This window comes from Vombatus ursinus, unplaced genomic scaffold, assembly GCF_900497805.2.
Source record: "Vombatus ursinus unplaced genomic scaffold, bare-nosed wombat genome assembly UNPS02012901.1, whole genome shotgun sequence".
In the NCBI taxonomy this organism is placed as follows: Eukaryota; Metazoa; Chordata; class Mammalia; order Diprotodontia; family Vombatidae; genus Vombatus; species Vombatus ursinus.
This window is the reverse complement of record NW_020952679.1, coordinates 3,807,054-3,831,894: the sequence shown is the minus strand read 5'-3', so window position 1 is coordinate 3,831,894 and position 24,841 is coordinate 3,807,054. Positions and strand designations below refer to the sequence as shown.

General features: G+C 42.8%; 1 protein-coding gene across 1 annotated transcript in view; it reads left to right on the top strand.

The window, feature by feature from the left end:
* The first annotated feature begins 10,546 nt into the window (after positions 1–10,546).
* Positions 10,547–24,841, top strand: part of IQCA1 (IQ motif containing with AAA domain 1) — a 229,572-nt gene continuing 215,277 nt past the window's right edge. The window contains exons 1-2 of the mRNA XM_027858297.1: positions 10,547–10,675; positions 24,182–24,506. Coding sequence (XP_027714098.1) covers positions 10,665–10,675; positions 24,182–24,506 — 336 coding nt within the window. The 5' untranslated portion in view covers positions 10,547–10,664. The remainder of the gene's footprint in view (positions 10,676–24,181; positions 24,507–24,841) is intronic.

Sequence of the window (24,841 nt, the reverse complement as noted above, 5' to 3'; positions counted from 1 at the left end):
ATCTAGCCAGAGTGAGGGTCATAAATGGACAGCTCATGCAGTGTAATGGCACCCACAAGATTCAATTCAGTTAAGGAAACATCCATTAAGCACTTACAAGGCAGGGACATTGGCAATGGGTAATTCTCCATGGCAGATTTGTGGAAGGACATGGACATGGACAAAAATCACACAGGATGAGGAGGTATAGACAGGTCACCCTTTACCCTGTTGGACAGAGTGCATGAACCAATGAGATAAGAGATATAATTGAAATTTTGAACAACTCATATGAAGTATTGATTACTAAATATATCATTAAGCAAAAATGGACAGGCTGATTCAGCAGTATATTAAATTAAGAGATTATTTGTTTAATGATAGCTATATGGGGGTTGGACTAGATTACCTCTTCTAGCTCCAAATCCATGAACCTAGGGTCCTACAAACACATGAACCTCTGGGTATATTCTATACCCACTCCTGAGTCTGGGACTTAGGTAGGTGAGTAATTATGCAGTAGTAAGTCAAAACTTAGGGCCAAAGTGATTTGGAATTTGTGATAATTCACATAAGGACCAAATGAAATTTTATCTTTCTCTTATCAAAGGTAGTTGTGGCTGAGGTGCAGTGATTCTGAGCAAACAAATCCCATGAATAAGGTTAAACTGGGGGCAGCTAGATGGTGTAGTGAATAGAGCACTGGCCCTGGAGTCAGGAGGACCTGAGTTCAAATCCGGCCTCAGACACATGATATTCACTAGCTGTGTGACCTTGGGCAAGTCACTTAACCCTAATTGCCTCACCAAAAAAGAAAAAAAAGGTTAAACCGCTGGGAATGCTCAAGAAGGGTAAGAGAAAAAACTCTTCTGAAGCATTTATGTGTTATTTACATTCAAACAATTGGTGCACCAATAACACAGGCAACCATTCATTAAAGCAGGGACCGATCTGATTGTTTCATTGTACTTGAAAATGATAACAGTGAATTTCCTGACAAATATTTAAGAATTTAGAGCACCTTTATCCTAATTAGCCCCACTCCTAGAGGGCTGACTGTGGTGCATTAAAAACTGCCTTGTAATCATGTTTCCTTTGGTTACTCGCACCTTTCTAGTTATAATGAAGTTTTCCTGCATCAGATTTGTAATCACAAAAATGGAAATGGGAAATAATTAAGTCTTTTTGCTTCAGGTAATTATCAGATTGTTTTTGTGAACTGATTTGAATGCTGGGAACATTTGCAAAATGCTAATTCCCTTATCATCTGTCTTACCCATAAACAATTCCATGTACTCCCATCCCAAAGTTTGTGGAAGGCTCTTATTTGCAAGAGGGATTAGGCATCTTCTATTTGGCCCCAAAGAGTAGAACCAGCAGCGTTGAGTGGGGGGAAGTCAAAGAGAAGAAGAGTTAGGGGGAAATTCAAGAGAACTTTCCTAACAACAAGGTCTGTCCAAAGGGACAGCCATCCAGGAGGTAGCAGTCCTCACTGGAGGTCTTCGGGCAAAGGCTGTACTATCTCACCTCTGGTGTGTTCTAGCGAGAATCTCTTTGGTGTAAGCTTGGGCCGGATGGCTCTACAGGTCCTTTCCCAAGCTATAATTCTAGAACTCCTAAATGGTTTTCCTACTTTGGTCTCTCTTTTCCAATTCATATTCTACCCCAGAAGTGTCAAATACTCTGACTGCAGCAGACCACACTTCCACAAGCTGTCTGAAGCAGATTAAAATGGGATTCAGAAATATTTAACAAAATAAATAAAAATACAACATAGATAATGTTATTGTGTAGTTTTCTAAGTCAATATACTGCCTGCAGGATTCTAAGCACCCTTTAGTGGACCCATTTTTAGTTTTTCTGATCTATGCAGCTGGAAAAATCATCTTAAGGCACAGTTCTGACCAGATGACTGCCTTCCCCAGGACTTCCTGTGGCTCCTTAATGCACCTAAGATGCGTTCTCACGGTCTGGCTCCAACCCACCTTTCTAGGCTTATTTCCCATTACTCCCCTTCAGGCAGCTGATATTCCAGCTAAACTGCCCTCTGATGCTTGCTGTCATCCCAGCTCAGATCCTGGACCTCCCCCCAGGTCTAGAATGCTCTCCTTCCTCACTTCCACATTGCGGAATCCCCAGCTCCCGTTGAGGCTCAGCTTGTGTGCCACCAAATATGGGAAGTCTTACCTGACCCCCTTGGTAATCAGTGCTCCCTTCCTCCTCAGATTGCCAGACTGCCAAGCTCGCCATCATCCCACCGTCAGTGGAAAGGGAGCTGGATATAGATTCCCACCTTTGGATTCCATCTCTGTTTCTTGCTAACTATATGACCTTAGGCAAGTCACGTACCACTGGAAAATAAAGGGGTTGGACTAAAATGCTCCTGAGACCCCCTTCCAGCTCTAGAGCTCAGTCCTCTGGATTTAAGAAGGACGGATGTTTCTAGAAGACAAACTTAGTATAATCACAAATGGACAACGAGGTGGCACAGTAGATTGAGTGCTGAGCCTGGAGTCAGGAGACTTACTCAGATACTCACTATCTGTGTGACCCTGGCCAGTCACTTCACCCTGTTTACCTGTTTACTCATCTGTAAAATGAGCTGGAGAAGGAAATAGCAAACCACTCCAGTATCTCCGCCAAGAAAACCCCAAATGGGATCACAGAGAGTCAGACATGACTGAAAAAAATGACTGAACAACAGCAGGTGTTAGATTATGTAATAATAGACATAGGAATTATAATACAATTTTAAAAAATTAATAAAAATCAATGGTAGGTTGCAAGCTTCTTGAAGGCAGAGGTTGTAATATAAACAAATGAACCACATTGCATCCCTATTGCCTATCACAGAGACTTCCTTAGGAGAAGGGTTTTAATAAATATTTGGGGAGGATTTAATTTGAATTGGGAAGGATTGATGCCGGCCTTAAGGTTATGCCACAGCAGAGTACTTCCCTATTCTCTTGGGCGTGTCAGTGCCTGAGACTATTATAGCCTAATAATGAATGAATCAAAGGGCATTTATTAATCGCCTGGTATATGCCAGGCACTGTGCTAGGTGTGAAGAATACAAAGATATACAAACCAACACTATAAGCCCCCCTCAGAAAGCAAGGAGTCTCAGTAATGCATGTCAGGAGAATGGGTCCAATGCCCTTCTAATGGTGACAGTATGGTGCAGTAGGAAGGGTGCTTGTTTTAGGGTCAGGGTCCCTGGGTTCAAATCTTGGCTTTGTTTCTTTACTGTCTGTGTGAACTTTTCGCAAATTATATAATGCTCCTTGGCCTCAGTTTCCTCATCTGAAAAAAGAAGGGAAGTTGGGGGGGGTACTAGATGTGTCTAGATTTTCTATCCCAAGTGTGACCTTGCCCAAGATCACTTAACTTTTCTGTGCCTCAGTTTCCTCAACTACGTAATTAGGGAGGGTTGGCCTGGGTGTCCTCTTAAGCCCCTTCCAGCTTTCAAGTTCCGTGATCCAGTGACCCAAAACAGGGATGAGAGTCTCTTTCCTTTGGACTTTCTTTGCTAATGTTGGGCCTAGTGGTGACGAGGCAGATAGCCGGCCCTGGAGCCAGGAAATCCTAGGTGCAGTGGAGGTGGACTCTGCCCTCCATTTGCTGTGTGCTCTGAGGCGAGTCACTAAACCTCTCAGTACCTGGCTAAGTCTCTAAGACTAAATTTCAGGGTCAGGTGCTGTTGTTTGCCCTTCATTTTGAAGAGAACCAGTGACATCGTGGCTGATGTCTAGACTTGCGCATGAATTGGATTTAAATGAAGCAGAGATGCAGAAAGTCATCAGTCACATTCTCTCTTCCAGAGTCATCAAAGCCCAGTGGTAAGACAAAACTCAGGACCGTTGACAACGGCCCATGCAGCAGATGACCTTGGCATCTTTGATGTCTGGCCAAGCTCCAAGGTGCTGGAACGAATTGTTCTCGTCCACCCATTCTGCCAAGGGAAGCCTTCACATACTTGGGGCAGATGCCCCCTTAACTCACTGAAGGGTTTGAGGCCCCTTGGTTACTCTCCATCTGGTTTAGCCCATCTGCCAAAAAAATTTACCAGGTTGTGGCCACTGCTCGTGTTACAACTTTTTGGAGCCAGAGGTGAGAGTTGGGTGGCAGGTGGACACCAAAGGTGGATGAGCAGCCCTGAAAAGGGCCCAGGAGCCCCCACACCAGAGGTGCTTGTCCTCCCTGAGTACCCCGCACACCCACCCAGTGCTACGTAAGTGTACTGAGTATCTACTCTAAAAGTTTCCAATATGAAATGAAATCACGTGTCTGGACTCTCCCACTGCTACTAATTTTATTTTTTTAAGGAAAAGGAAAGAGAGAAATCTATGCAAAAATGGAAAAAGAGAAGGAAGGGGGTAAGGGAGTGGGAACCAATCATAAAAAGGTAAAGATTCTTTCAATTTGATTTTTTTAGTCTAAACTAACTTCCTTTTCAACTTCAGCTAGTTTATATGGTTGTAACAATGGTTTAAGATAGGATTTTTTCTTTTTAGTTTTAAAATAATTTGAGAGATTTGTATCTTCTTATACTCTTGGCATGTCTAATTCCCAGATGATATTTCCTTTACAAATGTTTCCAATTCATCATTAGGTCATGGATCCAGAGATGATCTAGCCTAAGCCTCTCATTTTTAGAGGAAAAGCAGAGGCAGAGAAAGGTGAGGAGCATGGCTAAATCCACACAGGAGGGATGGTATATTTAGAGCTGGAATGTCCTGAGAGGCCGTCTAAACCAGGCGATTCATTTTACCCTGAGGAAATCTCTGCCCAGTGACATCCTGAGTAACCAGGTACCAAGTACCAGAAGAGGGGTTTGAACCCAAGGGTTTGGTCCTTACATCTACTCCTCTCTTCCTTGAAATCCAAGGGGAGCTGTTCACTATTGTTCTCCCTTTCCCACCTGGGAACCAGGATCCATTGTCTCCATGAGAAGCCGTGCAGGCAAAAATGCCAGAGCAAAATGAAGAAAACAAGATTGGATAGATGTTATTCGTTCCCAGGTTCATATCGAGATCTCTGAGAGGGTCATTGAGCGGAGTGTTTTTAAATGGACTTTGTCAATGGCCTGGGGAAACCAAGTTCCTTTTAAAGGACAGCAGGTGTTAAAACAATAAGAAATGCTCTTTGCATCTGGGCTACAAAAGCTGCTCCAATGTTTACCAAAAACCAGGATAATCATATAAAAAGAAAACATCCTGCTTTGGTCAGCACCCTGTTGTTCTCTCCCTCCCTCCCCCCCCTTCCCCCGACAGCTTTATTTATAGAGGATAAAGACAGCACACACGGAGAAAAAGGTCTCCCTGACCCTGGCTTCCTGATGGAAGTGATGCCGAAGGGACGTCAAAGGGGGCTTCCCCGGCTCATTGTCGTTCATGAACGCCCACTGCTTCCAGGAACCAGGCACTAGGTCTGCCCAGATCCTTGGACTCTGTTAGTGGGCAGAGTCACCACGCAAACCTGGCCAGTGCCATCCAGTCCTAGCTCAACACTCGCTCTGGTACTATCGGAACCTGTTGGACCAGAGCCAAAGCGTGTCATCAAAACCTTCCCACTGGGTGTGAAAATCCCAGCAGAGACTGGGCTCAGTGAGGGCTCAATGCATGGTTAATAATAACAGCTGGTACTTTAAGGTTTGTAAAGTGTTCTACAAAGGTTATCTCACGATCTCCACAACGATCCCGGGAGGGAGGTGGGTTCAATTATCCCCATTTGACAGATGGGGAAATGAAGGCTAAAAGAGGGTAAGTGATTTGCCCAGGGTCACACAGGTAGCAAAGTGTCTGAGGCAGGATTTGAATTTGGGTCTTCCTGACTCCACATGCAGCACTCTATCTAGAGTGGCTTTGGTCTCCAGAGCATTTATATATGTTAGATCCCTTGACCTCACAATGGCCTTGTGAGTTAGGAACTACAGGTACTGTGAATACTCATTTTACAGCAGGGAGACTGAGGCCAGGAGAGGTTCAGTGATCTGTCCATGGCTCACAGAGGTTGGGATTCAAACCAAGGTAGGTCCTGCCTCCAAAACCAGAGCTCTTTCCATTTCAGCATTCCAAGAACCTGCAGAGGGAGAAGGACCAGCCTGCAAGGCCCTGGAATTACTAGAACTTTCAGCAAATCTGTCAACGCCTGCAGTATCTGCTGTCTAGATCTTTCTCTAGCTAGCTCATGGCAGGTTCATGGAACAGACCAGACAAAATTGCTTTTGCTGCAGTTAGATCATTTTCCACTTGGAGAGAACAATTTGGCTCACTGCATGTTAGGTTATATTTACAAGGCTTACCTTTTACAAATACCTTTTTATGAGAAGGGGGACAGGGAGAGTTTGGACCAAAATAGTGACCTCCCTGGTAGGGAAACTCCCTTCACTGATATAGTTTGGCACCTATTCTTCGATTTGGTCTTAGAGAGCTACCTTGGCCACTGAGAGGTTGTGTGACTTGCCCAGGGTCACACAACCATCATGTGTCAGTCAGGGGCTGGGCTTGAGCCCAGGTCTTCCCAACTCAGAGGTTACCCTCCATCTACTCTGCCAAACTGTAAGAAATCATCTTGGGAAATGTGCCATCTTCCCTAAAATGTTTGAAAGCTCATCAGTTCCTTTGTAGGTGATGATTCTTAGAATCTCAGGGTTAGACGGGGCCTCAGAAGCCCCTAGAGTCCCCAGTGAAGACACCCCTATATGTGGCCATACAGTCTCTGTTCAAAGTCTTCATCATGTGGACTCAGTGCCCCTGGCACAGCCTATGGCACTTTGGGATAGCCCTAATTGTTGATTGATCTCTACTGCTGAATGTAAGGCATGAGTAGTCTGGAAAAAAATGCTAATCTATTTGAATCAAAAAATAAAAGAAAATAATTTACCTTTCTTTTGTTATTTGTGCTCCTTTTGAAATTTAAGAGAATTCTTGCACAGGAAAGGATAAGATTGGTTTTAGTAGGAGAGGACAGGGAACAGGGAACAGTGGATAGACATATGGACTTGGAGTTGGGAAGACCTGAATTAGAATTCTGTCTCAGATACTTACTAGCTTTGGGACCGTTGGCAAATCAATCACTTAATCTCTCTGGTCCTCAGTTTATTCATCTGTAAAATGAGAGGGTTGAATTTGAAGACCCAGATTCCTGGGTTTTTAGGTTTAGCATCAACCAACGAAGCTGGGACCTTCTGGAGCAGGAGGCTTCTCTGTGAGTCCCATTTTGACTTTTGATTTTCTCTCTCCTGAGTGGCGCAGCAGCTAGGTGGTGACATAGTGGAGAGCACTGGGCTTGGAATCAGGACTCACCTTCATGAGTTCAAATCTGGCCTCAGGCACTTACAACTCCTTAGAGGGCAGACTTCCTGCCTACAGGAAAGAGCTTCCCAATGTGACTAATGATCTCTATAGGAAACTCACAAAGATGAAACTTTGCAGCATGCATATGCGTGCTCTGCCCCATCTGACTGTTAATCACGGTAGATAATCTTTAAGGTCCTTTCATTTTAAATATTCCCTGATCTTTAGACTGCATATTTCTACTCTTATGTAAAAGTGACCTTTATTCTCCCAATTAATTCAGTCTTAACACTCTGCTCATTCTGATGTATTATTTATAGATTGGTTGAAGTCACATGTTATCATTAACTAGTTTTCTGAAAATCCAATGAACAATCCCCTTGGAAAACAGCCAGCAACTGGAGTTTAATCCTTGTTGTAATACTCACTGAAAAACATCTGGTGTATGTTAATTGCAATCTGTTTTGACTTGCTCAAGATTTATGAAGGTTAATATCTTTGGAAACACCATGCCAGGTGACTGAAGAGCCAACGTTGATCAACAATAGATGACCCAGAAGAAATTCAATGGGAATCTTAAGGAGGTATTTTCCCATATGGCAGATTTGATGTGAATCCATCCTAAGCTTCCAAATGTACAGCTCTGGTCACATCCCTCCCCTCAACACAAATTTTCAATGAATTGCTGTTACCTAATTAAAGTCTCCAAAGTCCGTTAAACAGAGCAAAAGGAATGGGCTGACTACTGAAAATAGATAACTGCTCAGTGGGTTCTGACTGTCACAGAAAGCTGGAAAGGTCCTTGAAAGCCATCAAGTCCAAAGCTATCATTTTACAGATGAGTAAACTAAGACCCAGAGAGTTCAGGTGATTTTTCCAGAATCACACTGCTGGTATGAGCGAGGATGTCATCCATGTAGGTGCCTGGTGACAAGGAGCTGAATGGTACAGCACAGAGAAAACAGCAAATGATGAACAACGATAGAGGCAGTGCAGTGCCCTGGAAAGATCCCTGGCTCTGGAGCCAGATAGCTTGGCTTCAAACCTGTATCTATCCTGACTACTTGTGTGACCCTGGGCAAGATGCTGCACTTCCCTGAGCCTCGGTTTCCTCACCTGTAATATTGTGGGGGGGCTTCCCTTTCTTGATCTATGATCCTATGACAATAACAGAATAACTCACATTTATGTATCTCTTTCCTCCCAACTCTGCTATAAGGCAGATAGTACAATTATTAATAACATTTTACAATTGGATAAACTGAGGCTCAGGGAAATGAACACATTTGCCTACATTTATATAACCATAAAATGTCAAAGGCAAGATTGACACCCAGGTCTTCTGTGTCCTAGTCCAACAGTCTGTCCACCAAACTGTCCTGCCTCTCAAGTGTCATGTAGTGCACGCATCAGGTTTACTTTTATGTCAGTATAAGGCTGGGAGCAGCCTAGACCACGACCCCACCCCACTTAATGTGAATGATGCTACAGCCTGACACTTTGATCAGGGGAGAATATGTCTCCATCCACAGGTTAATCAAACTTTAGATAGTTTGAAAATGACCTAAAATCCATTACATGAACCCAAGTGATGATGCTAAGCTGGATCTGATTGTTTGAGGGTCTTGGTCATGGTTTGGGGGGATTGGATAAAACCAGGAGATATTGAAAACCGTGGAGATTTCGAGTGAACAGTAAAGAAGATTTCAGGCAACCCCTGAGAAGGACCGAAGTCTCGTTCTCCACAGACTCTGTGTCTCTCTGGGAGAATGTTCCTGTTCCTTCATCAGAGGCACCCAGATATCCAGGACTGGGACTCAGATTTGCACACATATTTAGGACAAAGGGTTGCTCATTCAAGGGTTTTTGTGAGTGTTTTTCTGCTTTCAATGAAACTTTCTTCTCTGGTATTGTGAATGGTGTGCTCAAAAGGGAGCAGTGTCAGTATCTTGCTCTATATGAACGGCATGTGCATTTCCCAGGGTTTCCTGGGTAAGGGCTACAATATACCCAGAGAATGAGAATATCTCCTTAAGGGTTTTTGGACCCTTCAGGCCATGAGGTAGTCCCCTGGACATGGGGTTGACACAGGGCTCTGCTGAATTCTTTGCTGAAATTTGGGTTTATTCAATCTATGGCATTCTGCTGAACGACTAATCTAGTAACCTTGTCAAAAATGGAATGAGGTTGGTCTGGCAAAACCTGTTTTTGAGGAAGTCATCGATGTTGAATCTCCCCCTTTTGAAAGGCTCACTAACCCTGGCATGGTGGCATGTGCTTATAATCCCTGCTGCTTGGACAGCCTGGAGGCTCTGTCGAGCTTAGGGGTTCTGAGATGCAGTAGGCAAAAGCCCTGAGGCTGGCACCAATACAGCAAATCCCGCAGGTCAGAGATGGAAGTCAAAGCTGATCCGTGAGACCGGGCTGTGAACGGTAGCTGGGTTTCCAGCCTGGCCCCATTAGAGAGACCCAGGCTCAAGTGTGTGTGTCTATGTATGTGTGTATGCATACCTATATATGGGGGGCAGGGGTAAATAGGCAGCACCCGCTGTGGAATCAGGAGGACCTGGGTTCAAATTCCGCCTCAGACACTCACTAGCTTTGTGACCCTAGACAAGTCACTTCACCTTGTTGCCTCAGTTTCCTCATCTGTAAAATGAGCTGGAGAAGAAAATTGCAAATCCTTCCAGTATCTGTCAAGAAAACCCCAGATGGGGTCATGGAGAGCCGGAAATAAAGGAACAACAACTATATATATATATATCTATATATATCTATATATCTATATCTATATCTATATATCTATATATCTATATATTTTCCCCACACGCCCACACAATACATATATATATGCATACATTAATCATCTCTTTACCAATACATTCTAAGCGTTTTCCTAGACATCGATAACAAGCCCAACATTTTATTCTGCTTAAACGTTACCCTACGTGGATTTTATGGGAAAAAAAAACAAAACAAAACAAAATAAAACCAAACCGGCTGGTTCTGGGGGCGGGGCCAGGATCGGGGGCGGGGCTAAGGGGCAGGGCTAGGCTGGGCTGCACTAAGGCCCTCTGGTTGAGGGGAGCCGCTTTCCCCCCTCCCTGTCGTCAGATGGTTCATCCCGCCCAGCGCGCAGGCGCCGTCTCCATAGTAACCCTGGGCCGGCAGGACGCGGAGGAGGGAGGGACAGAGGCGGGAGGGAGGTAGAGCGCAGGCGCAGCATCCGTTGCTGAGCAGCTGCTGCCTCAAGGCGCCAGACTCTCCCTGTGTCTACACTGTAGTAAGCTCCAGGGTCGCCGCCCCCTCCCCTCCCACCGGCGGCCCAGCCCGGCCTGACGTTCTGCGAAGCTCTGAGCCCCTCGGGAGCGGACCCCCGGCCTCACCATGTCTAACGCGTGAGTACCTGCGGGGGAGGGCGGCTCAGCCCACGAAGACGAGCTGGGGCTCCTAGTGCACCGCAAGCTCCGCAGGCGACAGCAACGTGCAGGGACAAACCAGGGGGAGAGGGGACAGACAAGAAGGAGAGAGCGCGCTGGACTTGGCCTCAGACAGTCTTTGAAAGTACCTCGGGCCCCCCACCCCCACCCCAAGTCATTTAGCACCTGTAGCACAATAAATTAGATCTGGGAGAAATCACAGGAGCATAGGCTTAGAATTGGAAGAGACCTCACAAGCCATTTAGTTCAACCCACTCATTTTACAGATAAAGAAACTGAGGCCCAGAGATTTGGCCACGATCACACAGATAATAAAGGGGTAGTGCTGGGATTTGAACCCTGACCCTCAGACCCCCAAATCCACTGCTCTTTTCGCTGCATTATTCTTTGGGCATATTGAATTCAGAACCATATTGGGGTAGTGGATATGTAGTGGGTTTGAGTAACAAAGATCTGAGTTCAAGTTCTACGTAGCTATGAGAACCGCCCCCCCAGGATTCAGTTCACATCTGCAGGCCTCGTCTTAGCCATAAATGGGTTGTCCTGTGAGTTGGCGGAGGGAGCTTCGGCACAGTGAGTTCCCCACTGGTGAGATCTCAGCTCCCTTGGTTGCTTGAGTATTGACGACCTGGAGGCTATCCAGAGCCTCGAGGGTGGGTGGGTTCCTGTGAAGGGTCTGGAGTCCTGTGAGCCTGGAGAAGAGAGGACTCATGAGGGAGGCATTGGCTTTCTCCGGGTATCTGTGGGACTGTCACAGTGGGAGAGGGATTAACCTTGTGCCCTTTGACCCCAAAGGGCAGTTAGAACGGAGGGGGGGGTGGAAAAGAGGCCTGTTTGAGCTGACAGAAAGGAAAGCTCTTACCAGTGAGAGCTATGCCAAAGCCCGATGGGCTGCCCTGGAAAGAAGGCACGTCTCCTTAAGCAGGAGCCAGGGATGGCTTGTTGGCTGGTTTTCCAGGAGGACCCCTGGGGTCTCTGCCTATGAGGCGGCTTTGCAGTTTGGTTTCTCCCACCATCATTTAGCAAATTTATGTTAGCTTACAAATTCCTACCTACCACATGTCATAGCAGAGCCATACATACATACATACATGCCGTTCCACCTCCTAGCTCCAATTTGTGTCACAAATGTATCGATGTTACTTATTCTTCTTCAGCACTTTGGCTGGCCTTATGATCCTTAAGATTCCTTCTAGCTCCGAATGTCCGTCTCTTGTTCTCTCTGACTCTTCCCCACTCCCCTTTGGAAGTCAACCGTATACATCATTCCTGCTTAAGACTTCCCAGGAGACCTATTGTCTCTTACTTAAAGAATGTTTAAAATCAATCAAGCAAGTATGAACTATCTGTTCTTTGCCAAGCGGCCGTGCTAGGTGCTGGAGACGCCCTAAATATTGAAATAGACAGTCCCTGGCTTCAGCCTGTTTGCATTCTAGTAGAGTTTTTCCATTATTGTTGATAAACTAGAGCAGGGGTGGAGAACCTGTGGCCTTGAGTGCACACACAGCCCTCCAGGTCCTCAAGTGTGGCCCTTTGACTGAATCCAAACTTCACAAAACATATCTCCTCGATAAAAGGATTTGTTCTGTTAAACTTGAACTCAGTCAGAAGGCCGTGCCCGAGGACCTAGAGGGCCACATGTGGCCTCAAAGACTGCAGGTTCCCCACCCCTGAACTACAGCCATGAAATCACCAAGGGAGATGATATCCAGAGAAGGGAAAGGGGCCCTGGGCAGAGCTTTGGAGAATACCTGTGTTAGGTGGGAAGAAGAGAATCTGGAAGAGAACACAGAGATGGGCAGGGGAGATGAGGAGGACGACACGCGAGCCGGAAGAAGACAGCGTCCAGGAAAACGTGCTTGAAAAGAGGGACTGGCCAACAGTGTTACGCGGCAGTCGTCCGGATGAAAAGAGCTGAGGAAAGGCTACTGAATTTGGCCCTTAGAAGCTGGTTGTTGAAGCAGCTCTCTGAGGTCACCAGAATGGTGGGAACTGAAGTCAGATCACACGCAAGTCTGCGGTGAGTAGGGCGTGGAGCTCGAGAGACGGAGCAAGAAGAGGCAGTTTGTCAGCGCAAAGGAGGAGACGTCAGATGGCACAAGGGGATGGGGGGGTCAAGGGCAAGCATGAGTCTAAGAGATACTAGAGAGTGTTTATAGGCTGAGGTGAAGGGTTCATTTGAAGGCAGTTGGAAGAAACAGAAGAAATAAAGGATGGCTGATGGAGCAACGTCCAGGCAGAGCAGGATGGCACGGGAAGGAAACTCCTGCTGGAAAGCCACCTTCTTGTTTGAAGATGGAGGCAAGGAGGAGAGCTGGAGTGAGCCTGGGGAGAGACTCTAGTTATAAAGTGTGGCAGAGAGGAGCTAAGGGTTTCTATCAGGTGGCCTCTCCCTCTTTTTAAATAGAGACTAGTCGAGTCCTTAACTTTTTTTTTTCAAATAAGAAGTAGCTCTTTTAAAAAAATTAATCTGTCCTCCCTACTACCCACCCACCCCCTTCAATGAGCAAATTCAAAGAGGAAAAGCCAAAACCAACAAAGGAATCCCTCACCACCTCGATGTCTTTCAGGAGGCAGTGTGGTGCAGTGGAAAGAACCTCTGTTTCCGGAGGAAGAAGGCCTGTTTTTGAATCTTAGTTCTGCCACTTACTACATGGGTAATCTTGGGTAAATCACCTCACTCCGTTGGGCCTCGGTTTCCTCTTTTTTAAAATGATGGGATTGGGCTAGAGGAGCTCCAAGTCTCCTTTCAGCTCTGTGATGCTATGATTCTGGGATGCTAAGTCACAGCAGCTCTCTGGGACTCAGTTTCCTTATTTGTGAATTTAGGGAGTTGGGAGTTGAGACTCTAAGGTCTCTTGTAGCTCTAGCTCAAATAAAAACAATAAATAAAAATTTAAAGGACAATAATCCTTTGATCAGCAAGTTGGGAGGGGAAGCGCTCTGCTTAGAGAGAGTGTGGACATAGGATGTAAGGAACAGGGGGCCAAGAAGGACAGGAGAGGGGCTGATGAGTGAGGATGGAGAATGGGCAGAGAAGAGGAGAATAAAAGCATCGTGAAGGGACAGCAGCGAGGGCCCAGATGAGATGACATGGGAGAGTCTCTCTCTCTCTCTCTCTCTCTCTCTCTTCCCCTCCCATATTCTCTCTCTCTCTCTCTCTCTCTCTCTCTCTGTCTCTCTGTCTCTCTTTCTCTCTTTCTGTCTCTCTCTCTCTCTCTCTCTCTCTCTCTCTCTGTCTCTCTGTCTCTCTGTCTCTCTTTCTGTCTCTCTCTCTCTCTCTCTCTCTCTCTCTTCCCCTCCCATATTCTCTCTCTCTCTGTCTCTCTCTGTCTCTCTGTCTCTCTGTCTCTCTTTCTGTCTCTCTCTCTCTCTCTCTCTCTCTCTCCTCTCTCCACACAGACCACACACCTTTTGGATGACCTTCCCAACAAAGCTCAAGGAAGGGTGGCTGCGGTAGGGAGGAAGAATGAAAAAAACAGAAGAGTGAGGCAGAGAAATTAGTCCGTGGGGGTTACTCGGTCTTAAATGGTGCCAAGGCCCACATCATTGGTACAGATGACAGTGAAATGCCATCGTGGAAATGTTTGGTCACGCCATTGAAGCTGATTAGGAAAAAAATTGAAGACAGAAAATGACCGAATGACTAGGAAAATAGGGCCGTGGAACTGGGGGACTTGATGAGGGAGATGGGCAGATTCAGTAAAAGTGTGAGGAGGTAAACAGAGGAGGAGGCAGGAGACGATAATCAGATAAGGGCATTTGGGAGTGCAAGACCGTGAGGCAGGGCAGGCGAGAGTGATTGTGTTCAAGACTCCCACTTTGGTGGGCGGGTGTATGACAGAAGGCATTAGAAGGATCTGCCCCAAAAGGCCAGCTCTAATCCTCCCTTTGAGGACAAAGGGATTCTTAGAATCCCCCCCCACCCAAATTCAAACACTGTAGCATTTTGAAAAGGGTTCAATGATTCCTTCATCTTAAGTGTTTTTATTTTCAATTTCTTCCTCCTCTTATGAGAAGCAGGATTACACAGTGGCTAGAGAGCTAGTCTCAAAGCCAGGAAGCCTTAGGTGCAAGGCTGACCTCTGACCCCTACAAGTCCCTTTTCCTCTTGTTTTTCATCTCCAAGAATCCATGGTAGGACCCTGGTCAGTAGAAGAGGTTTCCTTGCCAAATCCTTTCCATAATAGTGCAATCACAAGTCTAGTCTTTATCCATCTTTTTATATGAAATTACACTTTCTCCATTTGCTTCTGTCAAGTTTCCCAGTATTTGATAAATTAATCTCACTTCATGAGCCACGACTGGAAACATATCACTTTCTTCCTCAGAAATCCTATAAATATTACTTCCATAATTCACTTTAAAAATATATTTTGAAAAAAAGTTGTAATAACCTTCAATGAAAAACAAAGAGACTCAGCAACTTGAATGGATCTGTGGTTTTATTAATTCAGGCCTGGCTTCCATTGCAATCCAGCCAACCTTTCTTCTCCTGCATGATTCTTGCCCATGGGGGCTTCTCTGGTGACTTGAAGACCTTCTTCTAGCAATTTTAAACACTTAGTGGCTATTGGAGATGCCCTCAGACTTTCCAATTCTACTTTCATTTCATAACTGGCTCACTTCCTTTTCTGATCATCCATTTCCTTAATTACGTATTTTATTTCAGTTCCTACGTGTCAGTCTTTATTGGCAACATTTCATTTATTCAAAGTGCATTAATTAAGAATCTCAAGCGTGCAGAGCACTGTGGAGGTTGCTGGAGAAGAGGTGAGGTAGGTGCTATACCATCCTGGGTCTGTCCAAAGCTGACTTAGGCCCACCGTTTGTCTGTCTTTTGGGTGGCAGCCATCGGCATTCTTTAGCTGTGGTAGTGTTCCAAGATTGTAGCCATGTTGTATCAAGGGAGCAATATCGAGGTTAAAAAGATGGATTTTATGTCAGAGAGAGTTGGACCTTTGGATGTCCTAGAGAATTTCTCCAAAGCAGCCCAACCTAATATCCTTCTCTTATTCACCATTGGCCCAGGTCATTGTCCTGCTACAATATCTTTCCAAGATACAGGTACTGATAGAGTTACTCAATGGGATGCCCATCAAACCACATATCAAAATCTACCTAGTAATACTTTCTTCTTCCTTTTATTTTTCCCTGTGTGGATTGTTGGGCTTATTTGAGTGACTGTGATTCAATTCAGCAAATGTCTCTTAAGTATTTATTACATGCCAAGCACTGTGCAAAGACAAAATTAAAACAACCCCTGTCTTCAAGGAGTTTGTATTTAGCTGGAGTGCAATGATATGGAGTCAGAGGACACAGGTTTGATCTTGGCACTGTCACTTTGTGACCATGAGCAGGGCTCTTTCCTTCTCTGGGCCTCAGTTTCCTCATCTATAAAAAGAGGGTATTTATGAGCTCGAAGGTCCTCTCCAGCTCTAAAAGTATAATAGCGTCATCTGAGGAGGGAGAAAATGCCAGCACCTGGGAGAATCAGGGATTGTTTCCCAAAGGTCACACCTGAGATGAATCTTGATTCTGAAAGACAGAGGTGAGGAGAGGGGCAAGGAGGGCAGCTTGTGTGAGTACATGGAGATGGGAGACAAGATATCAAGTTGAGAAAAAAAGCTCCCTTGCCTGGAAAGTAGTATTTTGAAGGGAGACTGATGTGCAGTAAGTCTGGAAATGTAGATGCTAGATTATGGAGCGCTTTAAATGACTGGCTATAGATGGCTTTTTGAAAAAGGAAGGGATGTCATCCTTTGGATTATAAAGCAAAATGTAATTGTTCTTGACCTAAGGAGCTTATATCATCTAGAAATTAAGAGGATTGTTTTGAAGAATCTGGGAAAGATGGATTGAAGTGGGGATTGACTCTGCACAAGAAGGTCAGTTATGAGGCTATCGTAATAGTCCAGACCAGAGATGATGAAACTTTGATTAGAAAAAGGACAAATGCAAGAAGTAGAACTGACTGGATTTGGTGGGAGAGGGGTTGGAGTGGGAGAGGAAGACTCAAAGGTGCCACCGAAAGTCTGACTCACACCCCCTTCGCCAAGGTGCATGTGGCTTCAGGACTTGGACAGCGCCATCTGTGTCTGCCTGCACTGATGCTGCAGTAGGTCAGGTAGAGATAGCACTCTGTTCAATGCTCAGGGGCAAAGATATCTAAGATGTGCTCCCTGCCCTCAGGGAAATTTTTGGATAGAAGTGGAAAATAACAACACACCTAAATAAACAATATGAGATATGTATAAAAAAGTGAGATTGGATTTGAAAGGAACTTGGCCAATCAGGAAAAGCTTCATGAGGATCTAATAGGAACTAGGTCTTGAAGGCAGGAAGGAACTGGATAGGTATTGCTAGGGGTAAGGGTAGGAAATGGTGTTCTAGGTGGAGAAATAGCATGAGCAAGGGCACAGAGGGTGTGTGTGTGTGTGTGTGTGTGTGTGTGTGTGTGTGGAGAATGGATTAGATAGGAGTCACCATTAAGACATCATTGAGTTAGAAACCGCAGAATCACCGTTGACTCATTTCTCTCACTCGCCCCCTGTATTCAGTGGGTTGCCAATTGCTGATTAAAACTCCACAACATCTTTTGCCCTTCTCTGTATTCCCACCACAAACTACCCTAGTTCAGACCTTCATCACATCTTAACTAGCCTATTGTAATGGCTGTAACTGTATTGTAATAACTGATGCTGAACCATTATCCTGAAATGCATCTGACTACATCACATCAATGCTCCAGAACCTGTAGAGGCTTCCCAAATTGACAATGATCAAAAGAGACAAAATGACAAAAATAATTACTTCAGGATTTATTTATCACATTTCTAAAACATTTTTCCTCATCACAGTCTAACCATTGTAGCAGGATGTGTTTTCCTACATGAGCACCCATCCTCTAGGGATCCTGAGAAGGATGGTGGATAGATCCTGGAGCTCACATGAGGTGGTGGTTCCATTGGGTGGAACACGTGTGATCCAAAACCTGATGGGAGTGGAGGTGCAATTCCAGGAGGGGGTGGGGCAATATTGACCAGTGCTAGAGGATCACTGGCAGGGATAATAAAATAATTGGCAGAAAGTTCTTCTTTGGCTACTGGAGAAAGAGGAAGAACAACTATTCTTTGAGTTCAGTTATTCAATCAGTTTCATATCAGTCAGTCAATAAACACCTACTATGTGCAAGGCATGGTGAGGAGACAACATGGAAATAATTATGTACAAACAAGTTATGTAGGACAAAGAGAAAATAATCAGCAAAGGGAAGGCACCAGAATTAAGAGGGATTTGGAAAGGCTTCCTGTAGAAGATGGGATTTTAAATAGGATTTGAAAAAAGCTAGGGAAGCCATCAGGCAGAGATGGGGGGGATATTTTAGGCATGAGTTACAGAGGGAAAAATGTTTAGGTCGGAAGATGGAGTGTCCTGTGCAAAGAACAGCACTGAATCACTGAGTGCATGGGGGTGGTGAGGGCAGTGTAAGCTGTAAGACCATTTAATGGAATTATCGTCTAGCTCATATCTCCCTGTTTCCTACAAGAATAATATGAGATGTTTTGCCAAATACTTTGCTGAAATCTAGGAAAATGGTATATACAACTTTACTCTGATTTACTACTTTAGTGACCCTGCCAAAAAAAAAGGAAATGTGTATTCTGGCCTGATCTATTCTCAATGAAGCTATGATGACTTATTTTTCTAGATGCTCACAAATCATTGCACTTTAAGGATACATTCTAGAATTTTCCCAGGAGTCAAAATCAACCACATTGGCCTGTGGTGTAATTTGTATTTCTTTTGTTTTTAGTGATTAGAAATAATCTTTCATGTGGATGTTAATAGTTTGTAATTCTTTTGAGAACTATTTATTCATATCTTTTGACCACATATCCAATGGGAGAGTGGATCCTGGTTTTATGATTTTATTTTAGTCCCTCATATATCTTGGATATCAAACCTTATCAAAGATATTTGATACAAAGATTTTTCACTTATGTGACAGCATCCTTTATACTAGTTGCATTGATTTTGTTTATGTAAAAGTTTTTCAATTTCATATAATAAAAATTAGCTATATTATATTTTTGTTAAAATTCTGAATTTTTGTTTTTATATCTCCCAATGACCAAATATATTCTTCACAAATATTCCTTACCCAGAGATCCATCTGTTATAATAAAGAATAAAAAAGAAAAAAGCATTTCAGCAAAACTATCTGGTACATCAAATGAGTTTTGACATAAATGCACCTTTCCACACCCATAGTCCCTATCTCTGCAAAGAAAGTTGAGTCATTTTTTTCATCTCTTTAGCCATCTTTGTTCATTATAATGTGATAGTATCAATTTTGATTTTTTTTGGTCTTTCCATATATATTGTTGTAATCATATGTATTGTTTCCCCACTTTGCTTACTTTGTAAAAGTTCATGTCTTTGTATGCTTTGCTTATTTTTCATATTCTTAATTTCTTATGTGGAAATAATATTTCATTCCAGTAATGTACCACAATTTGTTTAGCTATTTCCAAACTGATGGGGATACTTTTTTCCAGTTCTTTGCTACAACATAAGGGGCTACTCTAAAGATTTTGGTGCTAGTGAAACTTTTTTTCTGTCTCTGATCTTGTTGGAGTATAGGCTAAACAGTAGTATTTCTGGGTTAAAAGGTATGGATGTTGTACTCAGTTTCTTAGCATAATTTCAGATTGCTCTCCAGAATGATTGGACCAATACATACAGCTCCACCAGGTACATATGTGTACCTGTGTTTCCATAACCCGTCTGACATTCATTACTTCCAGGTGTTGTTATCTTTGCCATTTTTCTGCATGTGTAATGAAATACCAAATTATTTTGGTTTACATTTCTTTCATTACTAATGATTTGTAGCAATTGTTCATACAGTTGTTAATAGTTTGGGATTCTTCATTAGAGAACTATTTATTCATATACTTTGACTTCTTATCCATTGAAGAATGGATCCTGATCTTTTATACTCATTTAACTCCCCTATATAGCTTGGATATCAGGCTCTTCTCTGAGGTGATTTGGCTTATTTTTTTTTTCTAATTGACAGCCTTCCTTTTTGTCTAGTTGTGTTAATTTTGTTCACGTAAAAGCTCTTCAATTTCATACTTATTTTGTATTTTGTGATTGCCTCTATGCTTTGGGTCAGAACTCTCTCCTTAGACTTAGCTATAAAAAGTAATAGATCTGATTCTCTTCTAATTTTTTTATGGTGTGAACTTTAATATTAATGTAATATATCCATTTAGAGCTTCTTGTTTTATATGGTATTAGACCTTGGTTTAAGCCTAAATTTCTCCCAAACTGTGCTCCAGTTTTCCCAGGAGTTTTTGTAAAATTATGTACTCAGACTTACCGAATACCGATTTATTAAGTTCAGTAGCTTCTGGTCCTTCCTTAGTCTTTTCCATTCTTTTATTTTTTAACTGATACCAGGTTGTTTTGATCATTACTAATTTTGTGTATAATTTAATGTCTGAAAGTGCTCTTTCTCCTTTACTCCATTCTTTCTCTTTTCCATAATTCCCCTTGAGATTAGACCTTTGGTTCCTGTAAGTAAATTCTGTTATTTAATTTAGCTCTATAAACTTTTCTTTTTGTATTTTAATTGGTATAATACTAAACCTATACATTAATTTAGGTAGTATCTTCATTTTTAATATATTAATATGACACAATCATAAGCCATGAATATCCCCCAATTATTTAAGTTATTCTTTATTTAAAGAGTGTTTTATAATGGTATTTAAGTCTTGAACGTGTCTTGATAGATTGACTCTGAGAATTTTTTTTGCATTTCTTAGCTCTTTTGAATTTCTATTTTTTCTTCCTCGATTTTGTTATTTCTTTATACAAATAGTGTTGATTTGGGGGTATGTATTTACTAACCTGCTACTTTACTGAAACTATCAATTTATTCATTAGCTTCCTTTACTGATTATCTGGAGTTTTCTAAGTAAACCATCATGTTTGCAGCAAATAGAAATTGTTTTCTCTTTGCCTATGTTTATGCCTAAAATTTCTTTCAATTGTCTTATTGATATCAGCATTTCTAGAACTATGTCAAATTACAGTGAATAAAGAAGGCATCTTTGCTTTATGCCTGTGCTTATTGGGAAGGCTTCCAGTGGTTCCTCTTTATAAATAGATTTTCAAATTGTACTTACATGAAAAAATGGACCTCCTATGTCCTTTGATAGGATTTTTTTTCTTTTTTTTCCTTTCCTTTATTCCTCCTTTCTTTCTCTCTTTTTTTTTTTTTAAGAAAAAGCCAGTGTTGTAGTTTGTCAAACATTTTTTCTGTATCTGTCAATATAATCACGTGTTTTGGGGTGTTTTATTTTTCAAATGATGGATTTGCATTGTTTCCTAAAGTTGAATTCTTCTGGCATCTCAGGTATAAATCCAATTTGATTATAGTGAATGCTTTTAATACACACACATGCAGATATTGCTTTAGTCTTTTTAACTTAAATTTTAAAAAATGGGAGTTTTCATCACTATCCTATAGTTTGCAGATTTTGTTCTTTTCCCCTTTTTTGAAAACTGGACACCATTTGTTCTTCTTCAGTCTCACCATACTCACTCCATTCCCTAAATCTTTGAAATCTCATGGAGTATGATGCAGGAATCACATCAGCCAGTTCTTTCAGTGCTGAATAATGTCATCTCTCTAGGCTACTTGATTTGAATACTTATCTATCATCTTCTCTTGGGTACGACCTCCCTGTTAGTCATTTCTCTTCTGTCATTTACAGTGCAAAGGTCAATCCTCTCTGCAGAAAAAAAGCCAAACCAAAATAAGAATGGAGCATCTCTGGCTTGTTTCAGTTGTCAGTCACCATACCATCCATGCCAAGTTGTGGTCCTATCCTTTCTTTGATCTTCCTTTTTTTCTCTTATGGATCTTAAAAAATGACAACAACAACTCTTTTCTTATACCTAGCTTACCTTTCCAGCCCTACTTCATTTTTCTGTACCATTCCAAACACTATTTTTGCTCTATTATGGATCCCTGCTTACTTACTTTGTGCATCTTTTACAAATCTCATTTGGTTGGGTGTCCACATTGGCCTCTTTAACCAACTCGTATTTTCTTCCTCATTAGGATAGTTTCCTATCAGTATCATTTTGGAAGAATTTTCCAATTTCTCCTGCATTGATTTTCTCTGTAGAATCCTACTCCAGGTGATTCTATCTGTTATTTTTCCTCTGAACCCTTTGTAATCTGCCCTCTCCAAATCTAGGGTTTATGCTAGACCATGCTGATCTTTCTTTTTTTTAATTTTATTTTAAATTTTTAGGCAATGGGGTTAAGTGTCTTGCCCAGCGTCACACAGTTAGTAAGTGTCAAGTGTTTGGTCTGAGGCCAGACTTGAACTCAGGTCCTCCTGACTTTAGGGCTGGTGCTCTATCCACTGCGCCACTTAGCTGCCCCTATGCTGATCTTTCTTCACCCTCTCTTTCACAAACTCTAGAAGCAAGCAATCACTTTCCTCAAGATTCCCAGCCTTTCCAGTCAAATAACCAAATTCCTTCCTGTTAGTGAGAATGGGATTCAGAATTAAAATTCCCTTTGTTGGTTCTACTGCCTTTTCAAAGTTGAATTTATCATTAGTGCAAACAAGAAGTTATTAGATCCTCGCCTCTGAGTAAAGAGAGGGTCCCAGGAGGTAAATGAAGTCTGCCATCACTACTCTACTGTGCTTCTGACACCTCACTAACCATCTGTTTCCTGGACTCTCTAGGTCCTCTTTTGTTCCAGGTAGTCAGTCCGGAATGGGAGAGTGAGGTTGGTAACTTTGTGCAGCTCCGCCTCACTTAAATACGATTCACAGGCAAGTCAAGATATCGCCCACAACGTCATTGGTCCTCTTCCACAACAAAGGATGCACGATAACAACCCAAGTCTTACTGTAGTTTTCAGTTTTAATAGCTGAACAAATTTTACGTATTTAGGGTTTAAGCTTAAAATTTAAAGCACTGCCCTGACTGTTGATATCACCTCTATTAATACCTAAATTATAATTTTCTTCCAAATTTTCATTTTCCCTGAGATTTTTTTTTTAAGTCAGCAATGATTTAGTACTGAATATTTTAGCAGAGGAGTGTTTGGGGTGAGATTAAGGAGAAGATTGTGCAGGGCGTGTATGGAATCTGTTAACCTTGTGATCAATTCATTAGTCCTCTATTCTAACTTAGTTTACATAACATTTTCCCTGTAGACAAATGTAAATTAAGCTCTCAATTATATTTCTAGTAACGAAATTAACATAATGGCATCCCATTGACTGCAGAGTACTAGGCAACCATTTTAGGGACTTTATTTATTATTTGATCACATCTCACTCACCAGGGAATGGGGATAAAGAAGAAGAGGATTTTTCAAACCATTAAATCTTTATGTATTTTATTTTCCAATCTGGAGCCAATATACTCTCTGATTGCTCTATATGCAGATAGGATTTTTTCCCCCAACTAATCTAAGTGAAGCACTTTCTCAAAAGTCCCTTTGCCCCATATATGAAAAAGCAATTTGTTTGTTAAGTACCTGGGGAAAATAGTTTTGACAGCCTCAGCTCAAAACCCATAAAAACATGGGAAATTGGCAAAATGTAGGCTTTTCATATTAAATCAAGATAGACAGCTGCAGCATACACACTGTTGGGTTTCGTTGGGATTTGTATAGTAATTATTCATTTAATCCAAAAGTGAGCAAAATGGTATAATCCCTTTTAATTGTACGAACATAAATTATGTGGCTTAAGGAGCTAGGTCCCAATGCATCTTCCTATAAAAACACACAGTAAAGGTTAGCATTTCCATGTTAAAGCTAACAGACTTCTTCCTGAAATGAGTTGTGGCCTACTTTTTAGAAGTGTTTGCTAGTTTGCATTAGTTTGTTAATTTGCCTTCCTTTTAAGGGGCTGTAGATGGATACAAGTAGAATGTGAGCTCTTTGAGGGCAGGGGACAGCTTCATTTGTTATCTTCTTCATCTCCCTTGCTTAGAATACTTTTGTATATTTTTGCTGAGAACATAGCTGTTTGTATATTGTCTCCCCCTTAAATTATGAGTTCCTTGAGGACATGTACTGGGTTTTTCCCTTTCTTTGTATCCCCAGCACAGGACTTGCCACAGAATAAGCCATTGCTGTCTTGATTTTTCTCGACCGGCACACATGAATTACTTAGTAAAAGCCTGCTGATTTCCTTCTTGAGCTCATTTGACAGATGACAAAACTGAGGCAAACAGGGTTAAGTGACTTGCCCAGGTCACCCAGCCAGTTAGTGTCTGAGTGGGGATTTGAACTCGGGAAGATGAAATCAGCCCGACTCCGGGCCCGCGCTCTGTGCACTATGGCGCCACCTAGCGGCTGCCGCAGTAAGCGTTTCCATTCTTCCAGCCCTTCGTAATTTCTTCTTGCAGAACCTACAATAAGATGTGGGGGGAAGCCCAACAAGCCCTCAGCTGTCTGCTGGAGGGAGAGTCCGAGAAGGCGCTGGAGCCGCCCCAGGACCAGGTGGTGATCTTCCAGATGCTGGCCACCTTCTACATCAAGTACGTGCAGATCTTCCGCCACCTGGAGAACGCCTACGACCAGATCGTGCACCCGCAGAAGCGCATCCTGATCCGCCAGGTGCTGGACGCAGTCATGGGCCGCATCCTGGAGCTCAAGAACGAGATGGTGGAGCTGGAGTTCTCCGAGTTCCATTACTTTGATGACATTCTGCAAGACCTCAAACTGTCTCCGGTAAGTTGTCCCTTTGTCTGGCGCTGTCTCCGTGTCTGTCTGTGTCTCTGTCCTTGTGTTCGTCCTTCTGTGTCTCACCGTCCAGTCTGTCTGTCTCTCTGTATTAAGAGCCTACTTTGTGTCAGGCATTTAGCTATTCACCGGCAATACAAAACCAAAAAATGACAGTCCTTCCCTTCTCCAGCTCCCATTTTATTGGAGAAGTCACATGGATGCATATCAATAAATGCAAACTATGGAAAGGGTCGCTACAAAGTAATTTCCCAAGGATGGAGGGCTCTAGAAACTGGGAGGAGGGATGGGATTTTTATGGAAGGTAACCCTTGAGCTGAATG